We start from the raw sequence: 23,369 nt of genomic DNA on the forward strand, positions 1-23,369 counted from the left end.
TATTTTAGGAATAGGATATATTTTTAGGAAAGCTGTCATTAAAAACACACCACCATATATGCGAACCTTAGCAAAAAACCAATAGGCCTAAATAAATACAAATTATTTAACCAGAACACAGTGGGATCTGCATTTGCAATAATCAGTCCCTGTAACATTCAGTGTTATTGAACCACTTTTTGTGCAGTATGTAAAGGGGGGAAATTAAAGTGCTTGCAGGATTCTTTAGTTAAATTTATAATATGTATAAAAAAAAACGTATATTTTTAGACCCTGCTTTAAAGGTTCACAATTTAAGTTTACAATTGTAACATACAATGTCATAACATTTTGATCTGAACACATCCGCAGGAAAGCTTCTGCATACGACAGTCAGCAGAAGTGAGAGAAAAGTGTTTATTTCATTTGAAATATGTATATTTTTCTTACAAAAACGCATGGATTCGTTACAGGAGGCCTTTATTCATGCCCCGGAGCCGTATGAGGCACATTTTATTATGGATGATCGCACTTTATTTAATGCGTTTTAGACTGTTAAACAGAAACACCCACCCACTACAATGATAGAGCTTAGACGAGCCAGGACACTTTTTAATATAACTCCGATTGGATTCGTCTGAAAGAAGAAAGTCATATACACCTAGGATGGCTTGAGGGAATCATGGGAGTTGTCGTCTTCATCACCACAGCCGATGCAATCCGACGGGACTCGGGCAGAAATCATGTTCATGGATGAGCTAATGATTTATTAACGTAGTAGAATGAAGCAGGGTGAGGCTGAAAGCCGTCGAAGCGAAACGAGGCCGATGAACGAGCGTGACACACGGCTCGAAAGCAGCGGAGCTTTTATTATGCCACAGTCGACCGCTTCCGCTCCTTCCGCATCCGCAGGAAAGCTTCTGCATACGACAGTCAGCAGAAGTGAGAGAAAAGTGTTTATTTCATTTGAAATATGTATATTTTTCTTACAAAAACGCATGGATTCGTTACAGGAGGCCTTTATTCATGCCCCGGAGCCGTATGAGGCACATTTTATTATGGATGATCGCACTTTATTTAATGCGTTTTAGACTGTTAAACAGAAACACCCACCCACTACAATGATAGAGCTTAGACGAGCCAGGACACTTTTTAATATAACTCCGATTGGATTCGTCTGAAAGAAGAAAGTCATATGCAGTTAGGATGGCTTGAGGGTGAGTAAAACACAGGTTAATTTTCATTTTTGGGTGAACTAACCCATTAACTTGCATTTAATCTGGATTATTGCTTTAAGAGTTTTAACAGAGTATGTTTAAGCAACAGGAAGAGGAAGTTTCGTTTCTACCTGTCGAGGTCAGCTCATCCGCATTTTGAAGAGTAAGGTATATATTTAGATATCTATTTTGTGTGTATGTGTGTGTGTGGTAAGTCCTAATGAGATTCTTTGTTTAGAAAAACGTGGAGCCAGAGAAGTTCAGGCAGTCCTTACTAAAATAGTGGAGAGGATTTTTCTGGCACCTGTCACTGTCAGAGACACACATTACCAACCAGCCAGACTCTATGTTGTACACACATAGACTCACTCACACACACACACACACACACACACACACACACACACACTCCTTCCGTTCCTTCTCCCATTAACCAAACAGTTGTCAGTTGTAAAACAACCTCTCTATTTTATGCATCCATACACACACACACACACACACACACCCTCGGTCATATTTCTCACCCAGTCTTTCTCTGTCAGTCTCCGAAGGGGACACTCATAAAAGCCATTATAACTCATAACACAGTAAGCCATCATGAAAGCAACAAACAATTTACTGCTCTCTTTAAAACCCAACATTAAGTCAGCAAGTTGCCTCGGATACAAAACACAAACTGTTATGCAGTGATGTGTGTCTGAAACTAGCCCTGTAATGTCAGACCAAAGGCTGTAATACTGTGGCTTCACGCATGCAGCTGGGACAGGAATCAGCGATGAGTCCAACCAGAGGTCATCCTAAGAATGTCCATGAACTAAAGTCTACAAAAAAAGACTGCTCTGTTTGTGATTGATTGATTTAGCATAATAGATTCACTTGCAAATTATAAAAAAATGTGCAAAAATAATAAATATTAACTTAGATTAGGGAGGTAACATTGCTGAAATATTTCTGTCTCATTTGAAAAATCCCAAATTGCATCTCTTTAGTGTATTTTTTTCTCAGCAGTGATATTTAACAGACTTTTTCTTAAGTCTACTGCTTCTCAGATTTTCATCTCTCAAAAAATGACTCAAGTAATCTCAAAAAATAAAATCTAGCTAATCTCAAACTTTATAATGGTGGTCTATATAACAATGCAATGCAGTGCAGCCAATGCAGTGGCTCAAGGGAAGTTATTATAAGCACAGGAAATATGTTTAAGGATTTAAATTATACTTGCAGGCAGCATACAGTACCACCTGCATTCCTGGCTGAGGTCAGACTCAGAAATCATACATTTGTGCTATGTAGACTCAGCGGTTATTTTAACAATCACTGCATTTTATTTTGCAGCTTTGCTCAATGTACATACAGTACACACCTCAACACAAGCAGTATGAATGATGTGTCGCCCTTAGTATCCACTCACTCTGTCAACGCAGAAAATCACGCCATGTCTCCAATCTGGAGAACTCACCAAAATTAGCTTAAGTTATTGATGTTTATGATCTTCATATAGCTCATATTCCAAACTCATATGGCTTTGTTTCCTCCATTTTATAAAATATACCGTTTGTTTCTCAATGCAAGTACACATAATGGGGATTGGAGCCTTAAAAATTATGCAAATACACCATAAGCATATCATACAATTAGTCAATATGATATTCATAAGCCACCTGAATTAATACAATTTCATTGTGTGAGAAACAAGCTGAAATTTAAATATTTATTCTGTGATAATTAACCTGGGGTGCGTTTCCCAAAAGCATCGTTAGCTAACTATGGTGGTTCGTTCCATTGAACTCTATTGGTAACGACGGAACTTGCGACCATAGTTGCTTTTGGGAAACGCACAACTGATCATTAAAATCACTTCACTGAATCAAGTTCTGGATCAGTCCTTTTTATGAACAAATCACTATTTTGTGATACATTGTTGCTTCTCTAATAAATGCAGTTTTTTGGCTGAACTATTCTTTTATCTCTCTCCCATATATTCAGCCTGAGATCTCCAGTAATGAGGCTGGACAGGCCTGGCGTTCGACATGGTAGTGCTTTGTCATAACGGTGTTGTTGGTAGTTTCACATGGATAATAAATGGTCCCATGCTCTGTGCCAAAGGGCCCCTCATGCCAGCCAGGGTTCTTGTTTGGGAATCATTTTATCTGCTCCATTAGCTGATCTCACAGAGTGATTAAAGTGCATAAAAATGAAGTATAAAATCACACAGTAGTAAAAAGATGAGAGACGACTTCACAGAGACTGTTTGTCTATACATCCCACTGCTGTTACAGTATATTTTAGGGTGAGATGTCTCTCCATGCAGAAGTAGAAGTCTCAAACAAAGTGGAGAGGAACCCATGCTGAAAGAGTGCCGTCCACTAAAGTGCAGGGAGAAAACAGCATGCTGGGAAACTCATTAAAATATTGATGAAGTCTGTGAAAGCTCGTTTGATGTCTGCATATACTATATGGGAAACCCGGGGCTTTCTGCGCTTCTGCACTCTGAACAGATTGTAACTTGGCTTTGTTTCTGAGGCTCTTTGCATCATGGTATATGAACTGAATCTGAACTGAAAATTCACATTTGAGTTGAATCAAATGTCCCTACTCTTCTTAAATCTTTCCAGTAGTTTATATGAATCATTTTTTTCTGTTTCCATTCAGACAGAGGCAGAGTGTGAGGATGGAGAGGTTGGCTCAGTGATTGAGAGAATGGATGGATGTTTGTTCTGGGAGGAGTTAACAGGCTGTTCTGTTGAGAAGGGATCTGACAGACAGCTGAGAGCGTCATTACACTTGCGTCATTGCTCACGACACACACACACACACACACACACACACACAGTTGAACTCCCAGACACTCCAATCCATGTAACTACTGCTACTCTTCTGTTAAAGAAATAGTTCACCCAAAAATGAAAAGTTTGTAATCATTTATGTCCACCCTTATGTCGTTCCAAATCTGTATGAGTTTCTTTCTTATGTTGAACACAAAAGAAGATGAAGAATGCTGGTAATCAAACAGTCCCCAATGACTTCCATAGTATTTATATCCCTACCATGGGAGTCAGTGGGGACCAACAACTATTTTGGATTTCACCTAACAATGCTACTTTTGACCAAAAGGTGGTGCTGTGTGCAAGCTGCTCTGGTGCCCTGCAGGTTCATAGTGGCAAGGACAGTTATCAAAGTTTTTTTTTCAGTATAACAAAGGGCCTTGAATATAGCTGAAATCAATACCAGTACAACAATAAAATGGTAAGAAATGGGCTAAATGATAAGTTCTTACTTCCATTATTGTAACTTATAAAATGCAATCAATTATTTAACAATGATCTTTTTTTAATTATTAAAATATTTTAAAATAATAAAATAATCAAAAATCATTTGAATATTTGATATAGTAAATACATTGGTGTAGAAAAATGTTTTACTCTTTCATTTTTGTTAAATTGTACAAAAATGTGTGTACATTTCAATTAATGACAAAGAAACAGCATGTAAAACATTTACTTAAATGTGAAATTTTTTGTCAAATATATGCAAATAAACCAAAGATTACTGACAAGTTCAAAAAAATATTTTTATAGTGTAGTTTAGTTAACTGTAGATGGCCCAGGATGGTAGTGAAGAGAATAGCAGTTGTGTTCCTGTGGTCTGTAGTTACAAGATGTGTGTGAAACAACATTAATGGGTATGACATTTTCTAAACTGGCATCCTGGCATTCTGTACCCTGTCAGTGAAGGTTACCCAAATGCCAGACACAAGTGAGGGCACTGGCTGCGACTCTTACACAACTCTCTCTCTCTGCTGCTAATCACTGCCGTCTCCACAGCCACCTGCTTGTCACATTCGTCTGTCTAAATGGACCTAATCTTCCAGAAACAGAAGACAGATTCAACGAAGCAAAAGATATGTTAACAGCTGTGGAAATGAGACTGCAAATAACATTTTGGATTTGTGTTGAAAACATAATGTGAAAAACGTTTAAACTAAATGATGATTTAAATTTTTAGGTCAGATTATTCATTTGGCAAAGACGGGAATGAATCTCCTTATCAATTAAACTATATTTGCTCACTTTTATTAACTAGAGGTGTATACATATGTGCTGTTTTGTGTTGCCCGTAGGCCAAAGTTGGCCTGTGATGACCTTTGATTTGGCCTGCCATGCCAAATCACAAGATGAGGGAAAAACATAAGAAAACATTGCATTTAAGCATATCTTTATTTCTAATTTATATTTGTATTTTTGCATTGAAATGTTAAAAAATTTTGAAGTGAATTTGCTTTAAAAAAAAAAAAATTTCACGATCACACATTCATAAAGCCCATGAAAACATAAGGTATAATAATCAGTCAAAAAGGTGCTCACATGCACCCCCTATGACACAGTTGTAACAAATTGTTTAAAGGGGTCATATGATGTTGCTAAAAAGAACATTCTTTTGTGTATTTGGTTTAATAAAATGTGTTTATGCGGTTTAAGGTTCAAAAAACACATTATTTTCCACATACTGTAAATTATTGTTTCTCTATGCCCCGCCTTTCTGAAATGCGTCGATTTTTACAAAGCTCATCATTCTGAAAAGCAAGGTGTGCTGTGATTGGCCAGCTATCCAGTGCGTTATGATTGGCCGAATACCGCAAGCGTGTGACGGAAATGTTACGCCCCTTACCATATTGTGATGATGCCCTGTCAGGCCGGAGCGATGATTCAAAAACAAAAAAACTCGCTTTAAATATAAAAAATATCACATATAAAAACTCTTTAAATATAAAAAACGTACTTACAATCCATGAGTCAGAACAGCCAGCATTGTAGTCTACTCTACCAGGATCAGTAAACAGTCCTCCATAAAATGTGCCATACACTTATTTATCTAACACACATACTCAGTCTACATTTCAATTTGCACATAATATACCTGTACGTACAACTGTCTATTGTTATATACCTGTACATACAACTGTATATTTTTATTCCTTATTTACTTGTTCTATTTTATTATCTGTATTTTTTTGTTCTGTCACTGTCATTCTGTTACACTGTGGAAGCTTCTTTCACGAAAACAAATTCCTCGTATGTGTAAACATACCTGGTAATAAAGCTCATTCTGATTCTGATTCTTCATTCTGATATTAGCACACTTGTGGCAAACACATTAAGCTGTGTTGCTAAAACTGGAGATGGGGGTTTGAATGTAGTCTGCATCCTATGCTATTACTTCCCCATATTTTTCTGTAAATGTACACTCTATTTTCTAATATATACCTATTTCTAATATATTCTAATACACCTAATATTTTTACAGGTTGGAATGTAGGAGGATGGACAGAGAAAAACAGGCTTGTTGAGAAGGGGGTATCATGTAACGCTAAACAAGCTGTTAAATATCAGTCTCTGCCTGCCAAGGAGCTTTCAGACAGATTTGGCATGTGTGACGGCAGGATTACACATAGACACGCTTGCCAAGAGGACACAGACCTAACACACCTATTCATGCAGACCTATATAAAATGTCTGAACTTGGGCTAGAGTCTTGAAAGCATCTTGAAGCCTCAGGAAATCTTCAGCGAACCAAACTCTTTCTTTATACGCCTTTGTCCACAGACACATTAGCCAAGATAAGCATAAGCCCCCTGACCTTATGTTTACTGGCAGCTAAAATGTATAAATCCCAGTGCAAAAGAGATGCACTTGTGTGACTACTGAGTTGTGTTTCAAAAGAGCCAAACTAAGTGTCATTTATTTTGAAGATGGTGTAGCGTCTGCGTAGAATCATGCATGATCTTTGGGTTTTATGGCTTAAGAGACCCTTTTAGCTTTTGACATTTGCATATAAATTACAGTCCTGGTCACAGACTTTACACTTATATGGGTGCTAAATGGCCAATAGTTCCCCCTCCCCCCCCACTATCAAGGAGATGCTAAACAGTTTCACCACTCTCGTCTGGCCATTGAATTTCAAACACATTCCAAAGAGACGTAAATGACCCCCGGGGCCAGGCACCGATGGGCCTGGCTGACCAAGCAAACTAACACACACACACACAAATGCGTGTTTAAGTTTCAGCCCCCTTTAAGGTGATTTTTGATTCTCTGATGATCTCAAAGGTTGTGTTTAAACTTGATGTGAAATACTGCCATCCTTTTACTTCCCTCTCTCTTTTTCTTACTTTGTTTCATTCTGTATATATGTGTTTTGCTTAGTTAGTTATATGTTAGATATAGTTTCATTTATTAAATCCCTTATATTCACGATCGATTGCCTCTGTTTGCTGCTCACAATTCGAAGTCAATTAATGTTTTGAACCCTTGCTACATATGTTAAATTACTGCTAGCACTGCATAAATAAGGAAAGTATTCTTCCTTGGCCGGGAAAATAATCTTTCTTTGAATTGATAAATGATTATTTTGTCTGCTCGGTGGACGGACAGATCAAGTAATGGTAATATTGATTCTGCTACAGTTAATTCGAAGATCTAATCTAAATATTTATTATTAATCATAACCAGTTATAATTAGTCATAAATATTTCACTTTTGAGCTGATTTACTACAATGGTGTGTTTCAGATTTCACTCAAGACTGTCTTGTTCTGTAAGATCTCATTAAACTAATTATTCTAATTTCTGATTTCTCTGTTCTTGTATTCACATTTAGTGTGTGGTTGTGACCTGGCCCAAGGTGGTTTCTTCATGAAGAACGGGGAGTACCTATGCACACTGGACTACCAGAGGCTTCATGGCACTCGCTGTAATGGCTGTGGAGACTTTGTGGAAGGAGAGGTGGTCACTGCTCTTGGGAAGACTTACCATCCCACATGTTTTGTCTGCACTGATTGCAAGTAAGAGTTACCCAAAAGCAGGCCCATTTCATCTGTGTTAATACATGTATCATTTGTGACCCTGGACCATAAAACCAGTCATAAGGGTCAATTTTTTTAATTGACATTTATACACCATCTGAAGGCTAAATAAATAAGCTTTCCATTGATGTATGGTTTGTTAGGGCAATATTTGGCTGAGATACAACTATTTGAAAAGCTTGAATCTGAGAGTGCAAAAAATCAAAATATTGAGAAAATTGCCTTTAAAGTTGTCCAAATGAAGTCCTTAGCAATGCATATTACTAATCAAAAATTAAGTTGTGATATATTTACGGTAGGAAAATTTACAAAATATATTCGTGGGACATGATCTTTACTTAATATCCTAATGATTTTTGGCATAAAAGAAAAATCGATAATTTTGACCCATACATTACTTTGTTGGTATCACGTGTATGTTCCTGTTTGTCCTTATTTGGTTTGGTTCCTGTTCCCATTATTAGTAGTCACCTGTTCCTTGTTATTAGTTATCCTCCTCACCTGTCTGCCCCTCGTTATCTGCCCTATTTGAGTTCGAGCCCGTTCTGTTCTCCCTTGTCTGGAATTGTTCATGCAAACTTTTGCTACATGTGTTTTCCTGTTCCCTTGGATATTATTAAAGTCTGTATGTTTGAATTGGACTCTGCATCTCCTCGTTCCTCGCTCCGTGCTCCTCACAGTAGCATCCCGTGACAGAATTACAGACCTAACAAAATAATAAGCGGCACCCCTTCTCCCCGTTTTGTTTTCATTTGTTGAAAGTTTTTTGTTTTTCCAGTTTCTCCCCGCGGCTATGGAAGTTGCCGCTCGATTCGCCGCCCTAGCTCGCCTGGATCTCCCGCTTGTGGAGTATGCGTGGGAGTGACGCCACAATTAACTCTCTGTTCTGGATCGGGGCCAACTACTATCGCCCCGTGGACCTTCCAGACACCACTGGACTGAGCTGGAGGGAAGTGATCCTCCGGTGTCTGGAGAGTGTCCATCCCCGATCCAGAACCAGCTCGCCGTCAGGCTCGCTGGCCTCTCCTACGTCAAGCCCGCCGGCCGCCGCTGACTCGGCGCTCTTGGACATGGCACTTCCTCCAGAGTTCTCGGCTCCTGTCCTCACCCCAGAATCCGCTCCAGAAAGTTCTCCTTCGTCTTCGCTGGTCCCTTCCAGCTCTCCATCATCCCCTGAGTCTCCTTCGTCTCCACTGGTCCCGTCCAGCCCTCCTTCGTCTCCTGATTCCCCCGAATTAGCCAGCCCTGCACCTCCAGAGCGCCCTTCAGAGCGCCCTTCAGAGTCAGCTCCTCCAGAGCGCCCTCCAGTGCCTGCTCCTCCAGAGCGCCCTCCAGTGCCCGCTCCTCCAGAGAGCCCTCAAGTGCCCGCTCCTGCAGAGCGCCCCTCAGAATTCCTAATTTTCCCCAAGAAAATTTTTAGGGGGGGCCATGTGGCCATGGTGGCCGAGCCGGCTAAGGTCACGGAGGAACCGCCATGGCCTCCTGAGTCCCCTGCTCCACCATGGCAACTTGAACTGCCTACTCCACCATGGCCTCCTGAGCCCCTGCTCTGCCATGGCAACCTGAACTGCCTGATCCGCCATGGCCTCCTGAGTCCCCTGCTCCGCCATGGCCTCCTGAGTCCCCTGCTCCGCCATGGCTTCCTAGTCTGCCTGCTCCGCCATGGCTCCTCGGACTGCCTGATCCAACCTGGAGGCCCTCCCTGTGTCCCTGTCTTGCACCAGCCTCCAGGGCACCCACCCCAGTAATGGGCGCCAGTAATGTCACGTGTATGTTCCTGTTTGTCTTTATTTGGTTTGTTTCCTGTTCCCAATATTAGTAGTCACCTGTTCCTTGTTATTAGTTATCCTCCTCACCTTTCTGCCCCTCGTTATCTGCCCTATTTGAGTTTGAGCCCGTTCTGTTCTCCCTTGTCTGGAATTGTTCATGCCAACCTTTGCTACATGTGTTTTCCTGTTCCGTTGGATATTATTAAAGTCTGTATGTTTGAATTGGACTCTGCGTCTCCTCGTTCCTCGCTCCGTGCTCCTCACAGTAGCATCCCGTGACAGTTAGCTATTGCTACAAATATACCCGTGCGACTTAAGTCTGGTTGTGTGGTCCAGGGTCACATTTATATTTGTATGTTATGGACATTTTTTGCCTTGAACTTGCTAGCACAACAAAATATTGTATTTTTTAGAAAGATATTTTTTCTTTAAAAAGATCCTACAGGATAGAAAAGTTCTCGTAACTGAATATTCATCCAGATATTCAGACTAAGTTTGACAACTTTTGTTTTGGAAATAACAGCACAAATGTTTGGTAATAGAATGTTATACACTATTTTGGATTAATATATATGTGCGGCATAACATGAACTAAGAATAAACAATAGCATACTTCTACAGCATTTATTAATCTTAGTTAATATTAATTTCAACATTTACTAATGCACTATTAAAGTCAAAAGTTGTGTTTGTTAACATTAGTTTATGCACTGTGAATTAACATGAACTTACAATGAACAACAGTATTTGTATTAACTATTGTAAACAAAGATGAATAAATACTGTAATAAATGTTCATTGTTTGTTCATATTAGTTAACACATTAAATAACACCGTATTGTAAAATGTTACCGATATTTTTTATTTGTGAACTGATGTTCAGCTGTTCTTTTTAATAGTCAACTTATTTCGGGTCATTGTCATAAAAGCTCTGTAAACACTGCCACAGACACGAAGATATATCTTTTCATTTCATCACGCTGAACGCTCACTAAAATCTGATGCAGTCATCACGTTTTCAGACAATTTCAAGTTTTATTTTGACGTTAACTTTACCTGCGGGTGTCGCTGTTGGACAGTGTTACTTTATAAAAACGAGTGACTTTTGTACTTTTAATGCCATATTTAGTAATATTTGTGATTTATGCATGTAATATCAATTATTTTGTCATCCAATTTTTTTGAGGAGACACTGCCTCCCTTGCCTCCTCAGAGGGAACATCCCTGATATATACACGTTTAATATATATATATATATATATATATATATATTACAATTTAAAATATTCTATTTTAATATATTTTAAAATGTAATTTATTAATGTGATGACAAAGCTGAGTTTTCAGCAACTTTTATTCTAGTCTTTAGTGTCGCATGCTCCTTCAGAAATAATTCTAAAAGGCTGATTTGATGCTCAAGAAACATTTTTTATTATCATCGTCGAAAACAGTTATGCTGCTTAATATGCTTTTTTTCAGGATTCTTTGATGAATAGAAAGTTCAAAAGAACATTTATCTAAAATAGATTTTTTTTGTAGTCTATACTGTCACTTTTCGTCGATTTAATGCATCCTAAATATGAATAAAAGTATTAATTATTATTATTTTTTTTTTTTTTACTTTTACTGACCTCAGGCTTTTAAGTGGTAGTGTAAATGCCTAAATGTCTTTGCATCCTTCTTCTGTTGCCAGACGGCCATTTCCCGCTGGTGATCGAGTCACGTTTAATGGAAAAGACTGTCTCTGCCAGCATTGCGTCCAGCCAACTTCCCCGACTCCCAAAGACATCAGCACCTCTAGTAGTGAGTCCACACTCTCACACACGTGTGTTTGAGCTTATTGGTTATGTTTTAGTGTCCTACTCAGATTTCAGCTTGCCACAATCATCCCCCTTTTATAGATGTGTTAGATTGTGTAGTTTATGCGTGTTGCCAGGTCTTATACTGCTCAGGACTCAAGGTCATTGCTGCGAGTTTGAAGCTCCGTGTCTCTTCATCTGTCTTGTGTGTCTCCTGTCAAAAAGGCGCATGAGGTAGTTGTGTTCTGAACAACTTAAATCCTCATTCATTTAGTGTATGATGCCCAGTTCTTCCTGTTACCATTTACAATTGTAATTACATTTACATTACATTGCCATTATATTTACAGTTGGCACTTGTATGACGCCTAGTGTTCTAAAATCAGAACATTTTTAAAAGTGCACTCCAGCCTTTATTAGCAATGTTCTAAAAGCCAGTCAAAATACATTTGAAACCTCCAACAACTGCCACAAGCAACTTAGGCAAGTATGAAGCATTGTGCTTATACCAGTCAGAATACATGTGCTGTACATTAACAACCACATAGGAATGCCTTGGCACCTATCCACAGCACCCAAAAACCATGATGGCTTTTACACAGGCAAGAATTTATTCTGAAATATCATTGTAATAAAAATCCCCGCTTCATTTCAGACTCCTCTAGGGTTACTTGAGTTGACAGGATGCTTAGACCAATTCCTGTGCTGTCAACCAGGGAAAAGCTGATCTCCTTATAAATGTTTCTCTCTTTGATTTCTCTCACTCTTTTATCTCATTTTGAGGAAGTTCTCCATCCTCCTCCGGTATATTAGGGATTCTCTTGGTGTAATTTAAGCTGCGGGGCCCCAGGAGTCAAGCAGACAGGCACAGAGAATGAGAGAGGCTCAGGGCCAATGAAAAGCTCAGAGCACTCCTGTGCCTGCTGGTTGTCCCATTCTCTCTCACTCGCTTTCTCTGACCTTCCGCTCTCTGATACATTCTGGACTGATGGATGCTGACAGGTCAGGACTCCGCATGTGTAAAATGTGCTGATTTCCTGAGGTTTGGGATTTCCTTATTATAGTAAATGGCTCTAGTCATTAAACTCAAATTGTCATAATGCAGGGAATCATTGTTGCATAACAACATCAGGTGATGGACAATTACAGGAGCAATTTAGCAATGAATAGCTGCTGTGTTGCAGAGGAGAGAATTAATGTAATTCTAAGCATTGCATCATGGGATTGGGTTGATTGAGAAAACATTGTGTAGACCATGTATCAGTGGAGTTTGACTGTTTTTGCTTGGGTGGGAAAAAGGTGCGGGACACACACACACATTACTGTTCAAAAATAAGATTTAATACTTTTATTCAAGAACATATATAAAAAGCATAATATTAGAATTATTTTTGGAGGATCATGTGACAGAAGACTAGAGTAATTAAGATTAGCATAAAATAGTCAATTTCAAAATGAATTTGAATTAAAATAAATTAACTAAATTGAAATAATATTTCATAATATTGCTGTTTTTACTGTAATTTTGTATCTAATAAATGCAGCTTAGGTGAACAGCAGAGACTTATTTTAGAAACATTTAAAAATCAACAAAATATAATAAAATAAAGTATAAGTAGTATGCTACAAGTGTTTCTAGACATCACAGCATTATAATGTACGGTATGAAAAATTAATATTAATTTTGAGATATGCTAAATAATACATTTGTACCATGTTAACTTTAAATGAGCGTTACATAACAACAAAGATAATCCTAATGTAAAAAAGGGAAAATGAGCATGCACAATTAAATATTTGCCGATGTGGTATCACTATTTTAGTTATAATCATGAATTTTATTTTAATCTGCCTATGTGTCCGTCTCGCTTTCCTGCATGTTCTTCTTTCCCTCTTTCTCAGTTAACTTTCTCCTCTTCTCCTATATGTGCAAGCATCCGTACTTACACACACAGACTTAAAGAGCCCTCCTTAATATCTCTTTGTGTCATGCTTGGCTGAATATTTGTCATTCACGAGCCCCAGGAAATTATTTGAGGCTGATGAAAGTCTTTAAAGTGCTTTGTTTTTTGGAAGGTGCTGATTGTTTCGAGCCATGATAATGCTGCTTTGGCAAACCCCACAAAGCTTTTACGGCATGACACTTCTAAAAACCTGCACTGGGTCTGATACTTTAGATAAACCTTATGCCAGGTGGATTGAACGCAGGTCTCTTTGAAACACACACACACAGTGCAGGCAGAGGTTGAGAAGGCTTAAATGATGCATTAGAGCGCTAGATTCAGAGCGGTGCATTAAATACTCTCCTCACTGTCAGTGGTTACCATTGTGCCTCAAGCAACATCAGCAGCGTCTGGGACCTCCCCACCCCTCCGCATCCATCCCTGCTTTTTAAAAAAGCTTTTGGGATTTCAGCCAAGGAACATAAATAGAAGATGACAACCATGAGCTATTTTTATCCCTCAGCCTTTTACACAGGTTACACATGTATTAACTAAATTCCCTCGCATTCCTCCAGGAGGAAGCTCTATCTTGTGGAGGGAGGATGCTCTGCTTTTAGAAATGGTACTGTAGGCCCTTCAATTAGTCATGCAATATAATAATGATTCACTATTGATCGCTGCAGTAATTTTATGGTTACAATATGCTTTGCTTGAAATTACTTCTGAGAGCCTGAATAGTCAGTGCTGTGTGTTGTAGATCAACAGGCTTTTCAAAAACGAAAGGAGTTTTTTTTAGTTGACACTGACATCTAGTGGAGAGAATTGTTTGTGCACAAGTGACCCCAAAAACTTTAAAAATATGCAATTGCATGTATCTGAATATGCCTGCCCTACTGTGTATCATCGATATTGCTAACTAAAACTATTTAAAACAGTTGTCGGTAATTGAAATAAAGCTGACATAAAATATGAATTTTACATGAGAAACTTATACTTAAAAAACAGAACAAAAATGAGACTGAAAAGTACTGAAATTAGCAAAACTAAAACTGAAATAAAAATAACTGAAAGCTACATAGCTTTAATAATTATTTTAAAATTATTTTAAAATAATATTTAAAAATGATAAAAATGACAAGCATATAACGTATTTACAAAATGTATATGAAATTTGAAAATATTAAAATAAAATCTAGTTCAAAATATCAATAAATTCTATAATAGTATGTAAATAACACTAAAATCACACTGCTATGCATTATAGGAAAAGCGCTAAATTAAATATCTTGTGAATAGCAATTGCAAATCTTATCATGGCTAATGGCTGATCAACTAAATATTTTTGGCTTATAAAAAAAGCTCTTTAATATGTGTTATCCAACTTCCTGTTTCTCATTAACATGTCAAAATGTCATGTAGTCTGTAAATGTCATTTTCAGGCCGCTATTAGTATTCACTATGTGTGTGTGATGGTCTGCATCTGTGTGTGTTTTCTTGCAGACTGTGCAGGATGTGGCAGGGATATAAAGAACGGTCAGGCTCTTCTGGCCTTGGACAGCCAGTGGCACCTCGGCTGTTTCAAGTGCAAGGCCTGTGGGAAAGTGCTGAGCGGGGAGTACATCAGCAAGTGAGCTATGCCTTAATTATTTTTTATCTCTTGCCATCTCGTGCCTCCCGCTTTCTCTCTACAATTCCCCATCTCTTATCTGTCCTCTTTTCTTATAGCATTCAATTTTTGCTCTTATCCTGGTTTCATTGAGGTGAAATAGAATACAGTAAAAACATAAATCTCTCTTCCTGTCCTGCTCTCTTTTTTAAGGGATGGTTCTCCATACTGTGAGAAAGACTACCAGATCCATTTTGGCGTGCAGTGTGAGGCCTGTCATCAGTTTATCACAGGGAAAGTTTTGGAGGTGAGCAACTATATATATATGTATTAGACTCTTGGCTCTTTCTAATACTATTGAGCTGCCTGCATACAGTAGGCAGCTCATTAAGGTATCATAGCTAGGCTCCAGATGTGAAGGGGGTTGCAGCATTATTATATTGCCTTCTTAAATATATAAAGTAGAATGAACAATCTAATCCCTTAATAATGCACTGAGGATAAAGCAAGAGAAATGTTTATGTTAATCTATTTAGAATTTATTTATTAATAATATTTTTTGAGTAATATTATTAAAATATTGTAATATTATAAAATGCAATGTAATAAAATTAATTTATGCTACACTGCCATTAAGACATTTGGGGTCAGTAAACTTTTCAAAAAGTATTTTTTAAGTTAAAAAAAAATTACGTTTTTTTAAATAAATACGTTTATTTAGCAAGAACACATTCAATTGATCAAAAGTGAAATAATGATGTTTATAATGTTACAAAAGATTTCTGTTTCAAATAAATGCTGTTTTTTTAACTTTCATTTCATCAAAGAATCCTGACAACAATATTAAGCAGCATCTGTGATCAACATTGATAATAATAAGAAATGTTTCCTGAGCACCAAATCAGCGTATTAAAATAATTTCTGAAGGATCATGTGACACTGAAGACTTGAGTAATGGCTGCTGAAAATTTTGCTTTGCCATCACAGGAATAAATTACATTTTGAAATATATTGAAGTAAAAACTGTACTAAAATTGTAAAAAAAAAATATTTGACAATATTACTGTTTTTACCAACCCCAAACTTTTTAAAGATAGTGTACTTTTTTCAATGTAGGTAAAGTTTCATTTTGCATTTATGATGTATTTACTTAACAGTTAAATGAACAGTTCATTAAGATAAATAAAAATTACACAAATTGTTGCCATACAATCATTCATCAACACATGCCAACAAATTAATATTGGTAGTAATTTGATAAGAAACCTTTGAGTTCAGATTGAAATCACTGACTTTTGTTAGCAACAAAATATCTTATCCTGACAAATTTGAGCACAGTTTGAAACTGTTGAGTTTTCTTCTGATGAATCAGAATCAGAAAAATCTGAGAAGCAGGAGACCTACAGTAATTTGCTTTCAATTTAGTCCCATTGCTTTCTAGAAGACACGTGAGATATCCCTGAGATCTCTATTGTGAGCTTTCCTGCTTACGGATATTAAAAATGGTCTCTTGTGGATTTTCAGTGTTTTATAGTCATGTCAGTATGTGTCAGCGTTCCAGATTCTTACACTTCTGCTCCCACTAAACATCTGGATCCCCTAAGAGTGGAGTCGTTAGTCTGACCCATGTCCACACACATCTCAACATCCAACAACATGGCTGAACTTACATCATTGCTCCATTCATCAAACATTTTAGAACTGACACCGGCCCTATAGGAATAGAGCAAAACAGCGGCATTGGGTGGATTTCAAGGTCCCGCCTAGCTATTGTACACGGGACGGCCCCTTTGAGGCCGGGCCCCTCTGACAGGGTGGGAGAGCGGTGAGATAGAGAGGGGGGAATTTAGGAAAATTCTCAAGAAAAATCAAAAGGAAAACGTGCGAGACTGAAGGGGAATATAGGAGTTCTCTCGAACAAGAGAGTGCAAGTGACAAAAGTGATTTAACTGCAAAGTCACAGGGCTGGGGTGCCACACGAGCAGCCTGCCAGAGGTAATGTTTCTAATAGTTTCAATAGAGGTGGTTTCTCATTTTTTATTTTAAAGCACTTGACAAACATGTTTGAAGTTATGTCAGAGTGTAAATACTTCAGAGCTTTTTCATTGCTGTTTTGGTGATCATGGTCAAGCTTTGTCATCCTGATTATGCTGACCTGTCAACAGTCTATTAGTTACCGGTTCTCATCAGTGCTTTCTCATACACAGTCTGTTTGCACTTATACACTCAAGTAGACTAGTTGTGTTTATGGGGATCTGTGCAGCCACAGATGGTGGAAAGGAAGTGCGCTGGAATCTTATGCATGTGTGAGCGCAGAAGATCAAAACCAGCTCTCTGTCTATATAAATCCAAGCAGATATGTGTAGAATCTCAATGTAATGTTGAGAGCAACAGATGCCGCCAGTCTGCAGATGGCATTACGCCCGTGCCAAGGAGGCCATTCAGATTTGATGAGGGATGAATAGTGCTTATAAACATTGCTGTGGAACTATTATTTTAGGTTTGGTTAGGCCTACAATTAAGACTTTGCAGTTAGCAGTTTGTTTTCTGTGTGCTATTAAACATTTATGTTGGGTACAGATGCTCACACATGCTATTTTGTTCTGAGTAAGCTTGATTACTCTGGGCTGTCAGCTTCTATATGTCAACCGTGGATAAGTTATTTAACTGCAATGAAGTTTCACTCTCATTAAACCTCTCCAATGAGTGTCTAATGAGGCTATCCAGAAATGACAAGTCTGCCGCACCACATGGCCCTGCATTATCTCACCACACACACATGCATATCCAGAATAGACCAGACAACCGGAGAGAAATTGCTCAAAGGTTGTTCTTTTGAAGGTCACAAGACCTACTGGAGTTGCATTTAATATCAGTAACTTTATCTTACATATTCCCCTCTAAATGTTTTTCTTGAAGAATGCAAATGAGAAAATAGCTGACAGAGTAAGACTACAGCGCTATAAAATTAATATGGATGGCATAGCTCACATAATTTGGCTTCAGAAGAATTTTATGACTTTTTGAGTGCAGACTTTCATACATTCAAAAATTTGGAGTCAGTAAAAAAATGTTTGGTAACACTTTAGTTTAGGGACCAATTCTCACTATTAACTAGTTGCCTATTAGCATGACTATTATTAACACAATGGTTGTTTATTAGTGCTTATAAAGCATTTATTCTACATGACCATATTCTACATCCCTAACACCTAAATTTATCAACTGCCTTACTAACTATTATGAGCAAATTATGAGTTTACTGAGGCAAAAGTCATTTAATGGTTTGTTAATAGCGGGAACTGATCCTTAAATTGTGACCAATTGTTTCAGCAAAGATGCATTAAATTCATCAAAAGTGACAGTAAAGACATCTATTTCAAATAAATGTTGTTCTTTTAAACTTTCTACTCAACAAATAATCTTGAAATAAATGTAGTACATTTTCTACAAAAATATTAAGCAGCAGAACTGTTTTCAACATTAATGTTAATTGAGCACCAAATCAGCATATTAAAATAATTTCTGAAGAATCATGTGACACTAAAGACTGGAGTAATGGCTGCTGAAAATTCAGCTTTGTTCTTACAGGAGTAATTCATATAATAAAATAGAACATTTAAAATTGTAATTCTATTTTGTAATATTACTGTTTATACTATACTTTTGAAATGCAGCCTTGGTGAGCATAAAATAATTATTTTAAGTATCTTACCAAACCAAAACAAGCTTTTACAGGGGCATGCGATTACAGCTGTATTGGGAATTATCAATCTCCCAAGATTATCAATACTGAACAGTAATTATTACATTAAAGAAAACTTTTTTGTGTTTATTATTATTTTTTTTTATGTATTCTTTATTTTAACACTTTGTGACTTTGTGACTGTTGGGATTTGTTCACATGGTTTGTTTTTTTCTGTTTGCTGTAATACTGTATTGTCCACTGTCTCAGCAAACAGCACCTTGTCAGATTCACTTGTCTGGCTCTTTCCTCAGTGGGCAGGTTTGTGGAGTGGAGTGTTTAAGTTCGGATAGGAGAGGAGATATACACAACAATGCATACTGTGAGTCAGGCAATACAAAGCGGGTTATGTTACTGACTACAGATGAAAATGACTCCTACTGGCATTCATACACACATTACAAATGTTAGCACCTTTACTGAAAAGGCCAGTAAATATGTCCATTCTGGACCATGCAGTGACCAACCTGGTCAACTCAAATTTTGCCCATGTTGAGCTAGGAGAGCAGCTACTGTAGCTAAACCAGCTGAACACCATTTTGGGAGATAAACCATCTGAACACAATTTTAGCCAGGTTTGGAAACTGGCTTCCAGCAAAAGCTGTTTTTCAGTATAGTGCTTTTAGTTCAATAAAGTTTTGCTGGTTAATGATGAATAAACAACTTAGTAGGGTTAGTTAGCTGCACATTAATATCATGTGCATGGGACCAGCAGCATCCAAAATAATAGTCATCTATCCAAGTACTTTCTGTTTTTTCTCTCTCTTACATTTTTTGTTTCCCAGTCGTCATTCCCGCTTGCTGTTTTCTCTTCATCCCGGTCTCCCTCCCTCTCTCTGGCTCTGTCTTCTGTCCACACCCCTCCATCTGGGCTGAAGCAGAGGCGTGGACTGTTCTTGGCCCCTTTATTCAGAGTTCACTGCTCTATGTTTTCTGTGTTGGCTTCTTGTGATGCAATAGGAAATGACTGCTAGCCGTCAGTCTCAGACAGAGCGCTACACAGAGAGGTAGAACATGTTGTCACTCTTGTTTGTTTACTGGAAAACGGTTACATGGCCTTGTTGCCATGGCAACGAGGCCCAGGAGCCAAGGGGACACATCTGTGTGAAATCATGCGTTTCAGCTGCATTGCCTCATAGTTAAAGACAGCAGAGGACCATGGGATGTTTCCCCTGAAGAGGAGCCAAATGGGCAACTCCCTCCTCAACACTCAGAGCTCCAGCTGACAGAGGAACAACAAAACAACTGAATTGTGTGCCTGTATGAGAAACAAGAGAAATAAACAAAGCTTTAGGTTTTCTGGTGCATTATAGCTCCTGTGAATGTATGATATGAATTTCAAAGAGAAAAAGAGCAATTTTTTTTTTTTTTGGAAACAATTCAATCATTCCAAACCTTTCTGAATAAAATTTAAAAATAAAATAAAATAAAATAGTAAAAAAAATAGTAGTTATTATTAGATTTATATTTCCCATAAATATAAAAAAAATTCTTACCATAACTTCGGTAACATGGATGAAATTCAAACTTTTTGAGTTGTTTTATTATTTGTTTTTCCATAGTTTGGTACGTCTAAATATAGCTGATTTCCATTAAACACAGAAGGGGATATTTTAAAGAATATTCTGGCTACTTTTTGTTGAGCTCCAAAATGCACTATAGGCTACAAATATTATAAAAGTAGTGCTATATTCCAATTTTTCTGCAGCCAATTAATAACTTTGCATGATGAAAAGTCATTTTTTTTAAATACTGAGTAAGGTGTCAAAAGAGTCTGTATGACTTTTGTAGTTCATTTCAGATCTTGTGCAGAAGGAAAATTATCAATGAGTGACAAAGTTCAGTCTGTTTTTCATGCAAAACTATCATATTGGCAAGACTCGAAGTTTTATGATACTGTTTTTTGTCATTTTAGCAGCTCCAGCCCCATTTAATTCAATTAAAAAGAAAGAAAGTTTAGAATATTCAAAAAAAAAATAAAAAAATAAAAAATACAACATATAGAAACCACGATGTCTTGTGACCACCAATGGATGGAACTATTATGTCCAAACAGGAAAAGGATGAGTAAATTAACTGATGCCCTCAGGCCCGCAAACACGGGATCTATACAGCGTGACTGTCACATGTCTTGTGACCACCTGCTTCCTGCCCTGACTGAAACTCCTTTTGTCACAGACAAAGAAACAGAACGTACACAGACAATCGTTTAAACTCGTAAGTAGTGAAAATGTATCCACTGTATGTGTTATGCCATATATATATATATATATATATATATATATATATATATATATGTTTTGTGTTCCAAAGAAGAAAGTCATACAGGTTTGGAATAATACGAGGTTCAGTACAGTAAACAATGACATAATTTACATTTTTTTTGGGTGAACTATGCTTTTAAGAAGTAACAAAAACAATACAGGAGAGAAAAATGGACAGATAAAGGGTACAAATCAAAAAGAAGAAAAAGGGAAGTAAGACAAAGTGTTGCCTCAAGAAAAAGAGTTTTAAAGAGGTTTTAAAGGAGAGAGAGCTGTCAGAACTGCAGGGCTCATCAGTATTCCCAGAGCTAACTGAAAGCAGCAGAATGATGAAACAGTACTGCAGATGACTTACAGCTGTGGGATACACGACCTAGAGTGATGATACATACATACACAACCATATGAATATTATGTGGAATGTACTGCACCTAAAAGTATTCATTTCTTAAAAAAAAAAAATCTTGACCATCAAATTTTTAACAGTAGTGTATATATCTGCAACTGAAACCCCAATATCTTTGCCTGATCATGCCCTGTGATAAACTTTTGATTTTTCTGCTTGTGGTTGAGAATGACCTCCACAAGCCTTATGAAGCTTAAAAAGTCTGACAAACTGCAGTGTTTCTCAGGCTTGCAGCTCTCTGGTGAACCTCCCAGCTCTCAAATATCAGCATTCCAGCCCATAGCTGTAGCAGGCAGACCGTGTTGCGGTGGTTAGCACACGCTTCTGACATGTTGAGCTGGGTGATGCAGGTTCACATCCAGTTTGCAATATTATATAGGTGCCTAAAACCATTAAACAAGATCTGTATGTTGATGTGAAGTGTGTATATGTGCATGCCTTTGTTCCCCTGACCTGGAAGCATTCGGAGGTCAGGAGGGTATTTTTGTGTGGCGGGATAAGGTAATACGGGATAGTGTGCTGTGCAAACAGTGACTCTGCTGATCTTAACAGAGGTTCATTCATGATTATAGAGTGATGAGAGCAAAACACAAAGAATGAAGGAAAGAGGAGAGAAAGAGCCTTTTTTAGAAGAAGTGAAGTGCAATGAAGTGACAGCACACCTGCTCTGTCCCCCACAGACTTTTACGCTTTGTCACAGATGTTAAGGAATTTCAGTATGTTTTGTCCAGTCTCGTTATATTATTTTGTCCAGTGTCTCCCTGGAATGTTTTTTCTTGTGTTTCTTATGAATCATGTTGACCTCTGAATGTTGACCTTTGCCCCTGACAGGCAGGAGATAAGCACTACCATCCAAGCTGTGCACGATGCAGCCGATGCAATCAAATGTTCACGGAGGGAGAGGAGATGTACTTACAGGGTGAGCACAACATTTTAATGATACCTTTAATACAGAGGATTGAAGCATTGCTCTTACTTTCCACGATAAGGCTGAAACTAATGAAACTAACTAGTTGACATGTCTAAATATAGATGCTTTTCTAATTTTAGAAATCAGATGAAATAATAAATAAATAAAATATAATAAAATTGAACAATAGTTCTTGATAAATTTATACTTCCCAAAAATTAAAGGGGTCATATGATGCTTTTTTAAAGATCATTATTTTGTGTATTTGGTGTAACAGAATATATTTGTTTGGTCATTTTTCTTATGATAACTTTGGTAACAGGGTTGAAGTTCAAATTACATGTTATTTAAGCTGTTAACAGGTTTGAAATGTTTTATTTTCTGTGTGTTGTTCATTAATATTGCAATTTTTGTAACCATGTTACTATAGTTTGGGACATGTCTAAATACGGGTGGTTTCATTGTTTTAGCTAAATAATAAAATAAAATAAAATAAAAAGTATTAGTTATTGAACAAAATGTTGTAAAAGACCATGTGGTAAAAGAATTCTGATATACCCACCCATATTTTATCTTAATTTCTCTCTCTCTGTCTCTCTCAGGTTCTACAGTATGGCATCCAGACTGTAAGAACAACAGTAGAGTGGAAGAGAAGTACAGAGTGAGTATCTATCTATCTAAACACTTACTGTCAGCCAGTAAGTCAAGTTAATCAGCCCTGTCTCTCTGTCTAAAGGAGAAAACTTTACTAAGCTCCTCCCTCATAGTATTCCCAGAAACAACAGTCTACAAAACATTCTTCAAAGCGCTTTTTAAAACCCCCCTCAGTGGCTCCAAAGTTAAAATGAGGTCTCAGGTGCTCTAGCTGAA

General features: G+C 37.5%; 1 protein-coding gene across 1 annotated transcript in view; it reads left to right on the top strand.

Moving 5' to 3' along the window:
• LOC107702416 (actin-binding LIM protein 1-like) overlaps positions 1 to 23,369 on the top strand; it is a 65,972-nt gene that overhangs the window by 22,337 nt on the left and 20,266 nt on the right. The window contains exons 3-8 of the mRNA XM_016504739.1: positions 7,853 to 8,036; positions 11,520 to 11,629; positions 15,069 to 15,195; positions 15,388 to 15,481; positions 22,421 to 22,508; positions 23,102 to 23,160. Coding sequence (XP_016360225.1) covers positions 7,853 to 8,036; positions 11,520 to 11,629; positions 15,069 to 15,195; positions 15,388 to 15,481; positions 22,421 to 22,508; positions 23,102 to 23,160 — 662 coding nt within the window. The remainder of the gene's footprint in view (positions 1 to 7,852; positions 8,037 to 11,519; positions 11,630 to 15,068; positions 15,196 to 15,387; positions 15,482 to 22,420; positions 22,509 to 23,101; positions 23,161 to 23,369) is intronic.

Source organism: Sinocyclocheilus anshuiensis, unplaced genomic scaffold, assembly GCF_001515605.1.
Source record: "Sinocyclocheilus anshuiensis isolate Anshui unplaced genomic scaffold, SAMN03320099.WGS_v1.1 scaffold190, whole genome shotgun sequence".
Lineage (NCBI taxonomy): Eukaryota > Metazoa > Chordata > Actinopteri > Cypriniformes > Cyprinidae > Sinocyclocheilus > Sinocyclocheilus anshuiensis.